Here is an 8,471-nt window from a genome sequence, read left to right on the forward strand (position 1 = left end):
AAATATAACAAAATTTATATTAAAATGACGCAATTACCCACAGATGTGTTAATGTTGAAAGTTATTCAAAATAACTAACATGTTTTTTTCAACTTTTTAGGGAATAAGGTCCCATTTTCCACATATGTGGACATCATATTTATCAGCACACTGACGCATGAAAAATGTATGCATTTTTTTAAAGCGGCACATCAAACAAAACTAGAGATGCTACTCTTTACACCCAAACAGGTTTCAATGAAAAAACATAAAGAGGTTTCTTACCAGAGGTACTTTTGTTGGCTCTGTACCCGTAGGAGCACTTCACGGAAATTGACGCCATGCTGCTGTGTCACGTGACTCAGTGTGGCAGAAGTTTGAGCTTTAAATGACTGTCTAAAATGTTGTGAACAGTATTCAGACAGTTTAAATTAATTTAAATTATGTATTGCGTATAGCGAAACCAAAATACATTGCCCACGCATGTGGATGCGGGGTCGCACAAGGATAAATTAACATTGCTTTGATTCATGCTTTTAATATTATGAGAAACCAAGAGCAATATGAGAGTTAAAGTTGATATTTGACTTGTATAGTTTGTCCAAAGATCAGACATATCTAAGCCATTTTCGATGAACAATGCTGCTTTAATTTCCTTTATGTTATATATTAAAACAAACTTATAGGGTGCATGCACTAGCCACCAGGCAACGCCTTCGACCCATCCCGATTTTTTTAGCATGGTCATCTGGTGACTCTAGCTGTCAATGAATTACAAATCATAAATTGTGAATAAGATCATAATATTTTCTCAAATGCAATTATTAAAAAAATATTAAATTAGAAGTCAATATATCATTTGTCAGTCGAGTTCGTCAATCAGTCCTCTTCTCACAGTGTTCTTACATTTAATCTGTGCTATTTTTAATTGTTGGTCTATGTACATATGAGTCAGACTGACGCTTGGAGTGTCTCATTGGTTTTCAGCATCATAAACGCTGCGTTTGTTGGACGCTGTGTCAAGTAGTTGAAACATTGATAACCACATCTTGAGATGCCTGCAATCTGTTTTCCTTCATCCAGTAGTGAAGAACATGTCCTGTATGACCGGCTCTCATTCTGTGGCTGTGTTGCTTGTCAGGTTTGTTTAGGTGCGCTGACTGCCCCCTGCTGATGTGTCTCGCAAAAACACAAAGTTACATGTACTTCAAGCTTGAATTGCTCCAATAGTATGAAAATACTTTAATAACAAAATTCATGTATGGCTCAGGAGGCATGATTACATTTTTTTAAACATTTTATTTTTTATATAAGCGCACTAAATTAATGCGTTAAATCAACAGCCTTAATTATTTATAAATATAGCTCATTCAGTTTATGATGCTTTCAGTGGTCTTCTTATTAATTGTTCTTTTTACATTGAATATCTCCTATGATCAAAACACATTGTCCATGATAAGAGCCATATATTTGCAGTATATTCAAATGGTAATTCAGTTTATTTCATATTTTTGTTGTTTTTGACTTGGCCATCATTTTTTTTCATCATTGTCATTGCTAGGTTGAGTAAAACAGTTATCCCACTTTTTCCATTATGAACCATAATGAACCATTTTGTTCCCCTCTGTGCAGATGTGATCTGTAAAGATCATTTCAACTGGTGTTATCTGGTGCCACAGCATGGAGTATGTAACCACAAGTTTTACGGGAAGCAATGCTGCCAGTCCTGCTCTCATACAAACTCCTGAGAGTTTTCTACTTTAGACATTTAACCATGAACTTCTGAGGCTGAAGCCTTCAAAAGGCCAGAGTGATGCTTGACCTGATATTGCATTGAACATGCTTGTGTACTCAACACAAAGACATCATTATGGACATAAAGTAGCTTGTTTTCCTGGACTTTAGTGGAGAAGGGCACACCATGTAGAGACAGGCAAGATTCCATGCAGAGACTGCAATTGTGTCTCTCTCCAGCAGGAAATTACTTAATCGACAAAGCCCCCTGGAGGTGATACCGAGCTTCACAGAGCTTCAAATGGACATGAGGCAGAAATATCCTGTGAAATGCTCTGTGTCCCGGTGCTAGCTGAATATAGACTTTTGAATCTGTGTGGCTAAATGTGCTCTGTATGGCTATGTGTTACAGTATGTATAATAAGAACTCAACATTGTGAAGGGTTTTTTCATGAACATGCCTCATAATCTCATGTTAAACCAAATAAACAGGCTTTTAAAGTGTCAAAGTGGCAGCCAATCACAGTCAGCAGGGAGAATGGTTTCATGTTGTGACATTCATTTTCGGTGCTATATGTTCATTGGAAAGGGACAGTTCGTCCAAAAATGAAAATTCTATAATTAGTTACCCACACTCATGTCATTCCAAATGAGAAACAATAGCATCCTTGGCATCACACCTGGCATCCCAAAGTCTTGACTCGCCATATTTGAATATACAGTATGCTAACGTGAATGAGATTGGAGTTGTAGCAGAATAGAAGTTTATCAGTGAAAAATGACTTAAATTTCACTATTGTCCTCATGCAAAGCTGTGACTTCAGAAGACTTGGAATATAGCACACAAGATGCATGGACTTCTTTATGATATTTTTTTTTCTCCCCTTTTTCTCCCCAATTTGGAATGCCCAATTCCCAATGCACTCTAAGTCCTCGTGGTGGCGAAGTGCCTCCGCGTCTGAGACCGTAAGCCCGCGCCTCTTATCATGTGGCTTGTTGAGCGCGTTACCGCGTATACATGGTGAGTGTGGAGGTTTCACACCATCCACCGCGGCATCCACGTACAACTCACCATGCGCCCCACCAAGAGTGAACCACATTATAGTGACCACGAGGAGGTTACCCCATGTGACTCTACCCTCCCTAGCAACCGGGCCAATTTGGTTGCTTAGGAGACCTGGCTGGAGTCACTCAGCATGCCCTGGTATTCAAACTCACGAACTCCAGGGGTGGTAGTCAGCGTCTTTACTCTCTGAGATACCCAGGCCCCCTATGGTACTTTTTTTTTTTAGCATTTTTGGAGCTTGACGGCCTCTGGTCACTATTCACTTTCATTGACTGGAAAAGAGCAGTGACAACATTCTGCTAAAGCTTTTTATGTTCCACAGAAGAAAGAAAATCATACAGGTTTGTAGTGACATGAGGGTGAGTAAATGATGACAGAATTTATGTTTTGGTTAAACTATTCCTTTAATGGCAACAGATGCATAACAGGGGTTTTAAACTAACGTGAAAATTAATTAGTGCCTTTGTATGATTGATATTAATTCTTTTATTTATTAACAATACTGCAATATTGTGCTATTTGACTTTAATGTTCTTGTCAGTCTGTGTTTATAACCTCGGGTATAGCTGCACGATTTGTTATTTTTTTTTTTATTTTTTTTTATTTTGCATATCTATTCAGGGTTTAATTATTTTTGAAGAAAACAAAAAGCCAATTTAACTAATAGCCATGTGTTTAATGAAGTGTAAAAAGAGTCACATTTAACAAACTCAGCTCTTTTTGTTGGATTTTGGTAAAAAAAAAAATTAGCAACTGTCACAGCACGACTGCATAATCCCATAACTCTGTCTTCAGTCTGATTAACAGACAGTTCTGCACATGAAAGATTCTGGCATACTTGCATATGGATTTTGAAGAGAGCTGCATAGCACAAATTATTTCCATCATTTACAGTATGCATTTGTTGTAAAACAGCGATAGATGAATGTAATCGCTCTTGTCCAAACCAAATGTTACTCTGAAGAGTAGTGGACAGAGGATTTGTTATAAATGGCAGTTCCTATTAAACCTGACGCATATCATTTTGCGATCACATTACAGACTGTGTTGTCTTTCCCTGTTGGCTGTAAGTAGCAGATATGCAGATAGCTCATGATTCGGCTTTGTAAATGCTGAGTCAGGGCTTTTAATAAATGCTTGTTTAGGTCCCCCTATGAAAAGCATGGCCAGTGTCTGGATCCGACCTTAGCTGTCTTGTATGAGAAAAGTGCTTTCTTTCATGCAACTTTGCAAACATGCAACTGTCGTTATAATATTCTTGTTGTGGTAGCCCTTGTTAAACATTTTAAGAAATGATGCTGCTCTGCTGTCAGCAGAACCCCTAAAATCAGAGAAAACCTGCAGTGGTTCCCTTCCACAGAAATCTTTAAAGTGTCCTGAAACCCCACAAATATTCACACTTCAGACTAAAAAAACAAAAACAAACGTGGAATGGGCTTGAAAAGATGGTGCAAATAATGGTATATGCTATTTACACCCCAGTGCAAATAGTGGCAGATATTATTTGCACCCCAACCCTTGTGCAAATAATGGTAGATACTAATTGCACCCTGGTGCACATAGTGTCAGATACTATTTGCACCCATATTTAAATACTAACATACAGCATGTGGGCATCACTGCAGTGTGTTTATTGTGTTTATTTAGAGTCCCACAAACAAACTACATTAACCCCTACCCCTAAACCTAACCTTACCTTAGAAAAAATAACCTTGGTTTTACTACAGTAACCATGGTTTCACCATGGAAATTTTTGTAAATTTACAGTAACCACAAAATTAACCATGGTTACTATATTACCACCATATTCTTGTTCTAACACCATGGTTGCATTAAAACTATAGTTTCTGTCAAAGAACATGGTTATTACAATATTAGTAATACAGTGATGCAATCTACACACAAGCGATGCCGAGCTGCGGCACCCTTCAAACTCTTCTCTGCACTCCTCGATATTCACGTGACCAAAACCGTGACCAAAACATTTCTGTACATAGCAAACCACTTACTTTGCACCACATTATCCTTGTTTGTGTTTGATTTGCCACCTAACACATGAAATAATTTTTACTAATTGTAATGTCATACCACATGTACACCCAGACCACTTTGGGATTGTAAGAGTGAAACAAGTCCAACATTAATATCATGAACTACACCTATGGTTACACTGACATCTTTTTATTTTAAAGTGTGTCCAAATACAGTTTTAGGACCAAAATAACTAAAATGTTCAGAGGCCAATCTAATCCAAACTGTAGCTCATCTTTCTACCTTTGCAGTACCTATTTTTTTTAGTTATTGGAATAAAAATGCACAAGTTCGAATGGAATAAATTCATAATAAGAAAAATGAAAATATTGCATTTAATTTGTTGACTTCAACACAATATTACATTTGAAGGGCATTTATATGTAATTTTTTAGTCAAACTATATTTAAACTTACTTGATTCCCAATTTTTCATATTGTTGTTTAAAATATGTATTAGTTGTTATTATCAGAATAAGACCAGTCCAGTCCCTTTACCATCAGGCAAATATTTAATGAATACACCAGTGTTTGTTTGTTTGTTTGTTTGTTTGTTTGTTTGTTTGTTTGTTTGTTTGTTTGTTTTGTTGTTTGCACTAATGGTTGTTGTTGTTGTTGTTGTTGCTCTTTTTTTTATTTTTATGCATGGATGTTTCAGCAAGGGTCCCTTCCTGAAGTCAATCCCTCCATAATCTGCCATATCTGTTTTTGTATAATCTGACGGATTTAGCCATGAGTGGGGCCATTTCTCTTTTTTTTTCTTTTTTTTGGGGGGGATTTTTCCCCTTTTTCTCCCAATTTGGAATGCCCAGTTCCCAATGCGCTCTAAGTCCTCGTGGTCGCATAGTGATTCACTTCAGTCCGGGTGGCGGAGGACGAATCCCAGTTGCCTCCGCGTCTGAGACAGTCAACCCGCGCATCTTATCACATGGCTTGTTGAGCGCGTTGCCATGGAGACATAGCGCGTGTGGAGGCTTCACGCCATCCACCGCGGCAACCACGCTTAATTCACCATGCGCCCCACCAAGAACAAACCACATTATAGTGACCACGAGGAGGTTACCCCATGTGACTCTACCCTCCCTAGCAACCGGGCCAATTTGGTTCCTTGGGAGACCTGGCTGGAGTCACTCAGCACGCCCTGGGATTCAAACTAGCGAACTCCAGGGGTGGTAGCCAGCGTATTTTACCACTGGGCAAATTCTGGACATCATAACATGTTAAGGGGTCAGGTAAATTGCTTGAAACAAATATAACAACAGTGAAATTAGAATTCTTCTTGGACTCACTTTTGACCCATGGCTTGTCTCTGGGCAGATGGCCACCAGCAGTGGAAGCAGTGGAGTGAGTGGTGGACACAGAGGAACTTCTGTACAAACATCCAACATCACTGGGCTTCCTGTTGAAGTCACCATGAAATAAGCTAATAGACTCAATTTACTTTAAATCTGAGTAAGTGATCTTTCTGAACAGCAGGTAGTTAGTTGAGAGTCTAATGTAAGCAGTTACATTACACAATTATGACTCTAAGACATTATAGATATTACAGTTTCATTTTCTGTTAATGCATGATTTTCTGTAAAGCTGCTTTGAAACGATGTGTTTTGTGAAATGCGCTATACAAATAAAAATGACTTGACTTGAGTTAATGTAGCCTTCAATAACTTAGCAGAGGGAGAAACTGTTCTGGTGGATGCGCTAAACTTCTGTCTATGGCAGACATCACATAAACAGTTTTCAGCCGAGGTGTCACTTGCCACTGTAACCTGACACCCTGGTAAGGTTGAGTTATAGAGAAACATTCATTTTTTGTGTACTTGTGTAGTACTTGTCATTAACATATTTTTATCATTTTACTCCAGTTAGTGAGACATACTGTCTCAATATATTCTAGCCTGATGGAAAATAGTGCTAACATTAAAGCTGCTGTGTTATTTCTGCACTGTTGGTTAATAGACCTTATTCACGCTAGCGCCATCTTTGATTTTTAATGGGAATGGCAAGGAGGCTGTGAGGGATAGACTTATAATCTCTTCAATGGCACAAATGGTATAAAGCTGTATAAAGCTCCTAGATCACATCTAAATTTCCACAACTCATGTTGTCTGGAGTTCTTTGTATACTGAACGTTCTTGGACAGATATTTTATCAATGTTTTGTCCAAGGAACGATCAAAAAACACCTTGTCATGTTGGGGTTCTGCTTGACGGGACCGTGGCAGTATCGGCCTGCTTCAGTGTTTTGTGTACCCCCTTTGTGTGAGCGCACGGGTCTGGTTGTTTGTCATGGTCCTGTCAACCTGTCAGGTTGGGTTTTGTCTGACAAGGACCATGACATCATCATACCCTGTCTGTCTTCTGTTTCGTGTACGTGCTTTGTGTGGGCACACGGGTCCGGTGGTGGTTTACCACAGTGCGCGAGTTGTCCCTGCCTGTGTTCACAGTCACGAAGGCTGTTCCCCAGTCACTGCCTCTTCTCACAGCCACGAGGGCTGTTCCCCTATCACTGCCTGTGCTTTCAGCCACGGAGGCTGTTCCCCTGTCACTGAGGGCCGTTCCCCCGCTGCTGTCTGCACACACGGTCACTGAGGCCATTTCCCTGCCACTGCCGGTGTCCACGGCCATGAGGGCTGTTTCCCTGCTGCAGCCAGTGCCCACACCTGCCACAGCCAATGAGCCAGCACCCACGCCTGCCACGGCCAATGAGCCAGCACCCACGCTGGCCACGGTCAACGAGCCTGTTCCTGAAGCCTCGTCCGTCCCAGAGCCAATGCCTAAAGCATCATACGTCCCAGAGCCAGTGCCTGAAGCCTCAGCTGTTCCAGTGCCAGCATCCTCGGTCATGACGGCCGCTCCCACAGCAGTGCTCCCAGATGCCTGGAGGAGGAGGAGGAGAAGGGCTTCTGTTCCCCAGGTGCCCCCGGCTATGGAGGCTGTTCCCCAGTCACTGCCAGCGCCCCCAGCCACGGAGGCCATTCCCCAGTCGCTGCCAGTGTTCCCGGCCACGGAAACCATTCCCCAGTCGCTACATGTGTTCACAGCCACGAGGGCTGTTCCCACGCCATTGCCAGTGCCCACGACCATGGAGGTCGTTCCCCTGTCTTTACCTGTGTTCACAGCCATGAAGGCTGTTCCCGTGCCACTGGCAGTGCCCACGACCATGGAGGTCATTCCCCTGTCCCTGCCTGTGTTCACAGTCACGAAGGCTGTTTGCCAGTCACTGCCTGTTCTCACAGCCACGAGGGCTGTTCCCCTGTCACTGCCTGTGCTCTCAGCTATGAAGGCTGTTCCCCTGCCACTGCCAGTGCCCATGACCACAGATGTCGTTCCCCTGCCCCTGCCTGTGTTCACAGTCACAAAGGCTGTTCCCCTGTCACTGCCTGTTCTCACAGCCACGAGGGCTGTTCCCCTATCACTGCCTATGCTCACAGCCACGGAGGCTGTTCCCCTGTCACTGCCAGTTCTCACAGCCACGGAGGCTGTTCCCTTGTCACTGTCAGTTCTCACAGCTATGGAAGCTGTTCCCCTGTCACTGCCTGTTCTCACAGCCACAAAGGCTGTACCCCTGTCACTGCCTGTGCTCTCAGCCATGAAGGCTGTTCCCCTGCCACCGCCAGTGCCCATGACCACAGATGTCGTTCCCCCGTCCCTGCCTGTGTTCAC

At 42.0% G+C, this 8,471-nt stretch overlaps 1 protein-coding gene across 1 annotated transcript in view; it reads left to right on the forward strand.

Annotated features, from left to right (window-relative positions):
* LOC127452613 (A disintegrin and metalloproteinase with thrombospondin motifs 16-like) overlaps positions 1-3,852 on the forward strand; it is a 100,289-nt gene extending 96,437 nt beyond the window's left edge. Inside the window, exon 23 of the mRNA XM_051718224.1 lies at positions 1,612-3,852. Coding sequence (XP_051574184.1) covers positions 1,612-1,727 — 116 coding nt within the window. The 3' untranslated portion in view covers positions 1,728-3,852. The remainder of the gene's footprint in view (positions 1-1,611) is intronic.
* Positions 3,853-8,471: the final 4,619 nt, after the last annotated feature.

The sequence above is a fragment of the Myxocyprinus asiaticus genome, chromosome 15, assembly GCF_019703515.2.
Source record: "Myxocyprinus asiaticus isolate MX2 ecotype Aquarium Trade chromosome 15, UBuf_Myxa_2, whole genome shotgun sequence".
Taxonomy (NCBI): domain Eukaryota; kingdom Metazoa; phylum Chordata; class Actinopteri; order Cypriniformes; family Catostomidae; genus Myxocyprinus; species Myxocyprinus asiaticus.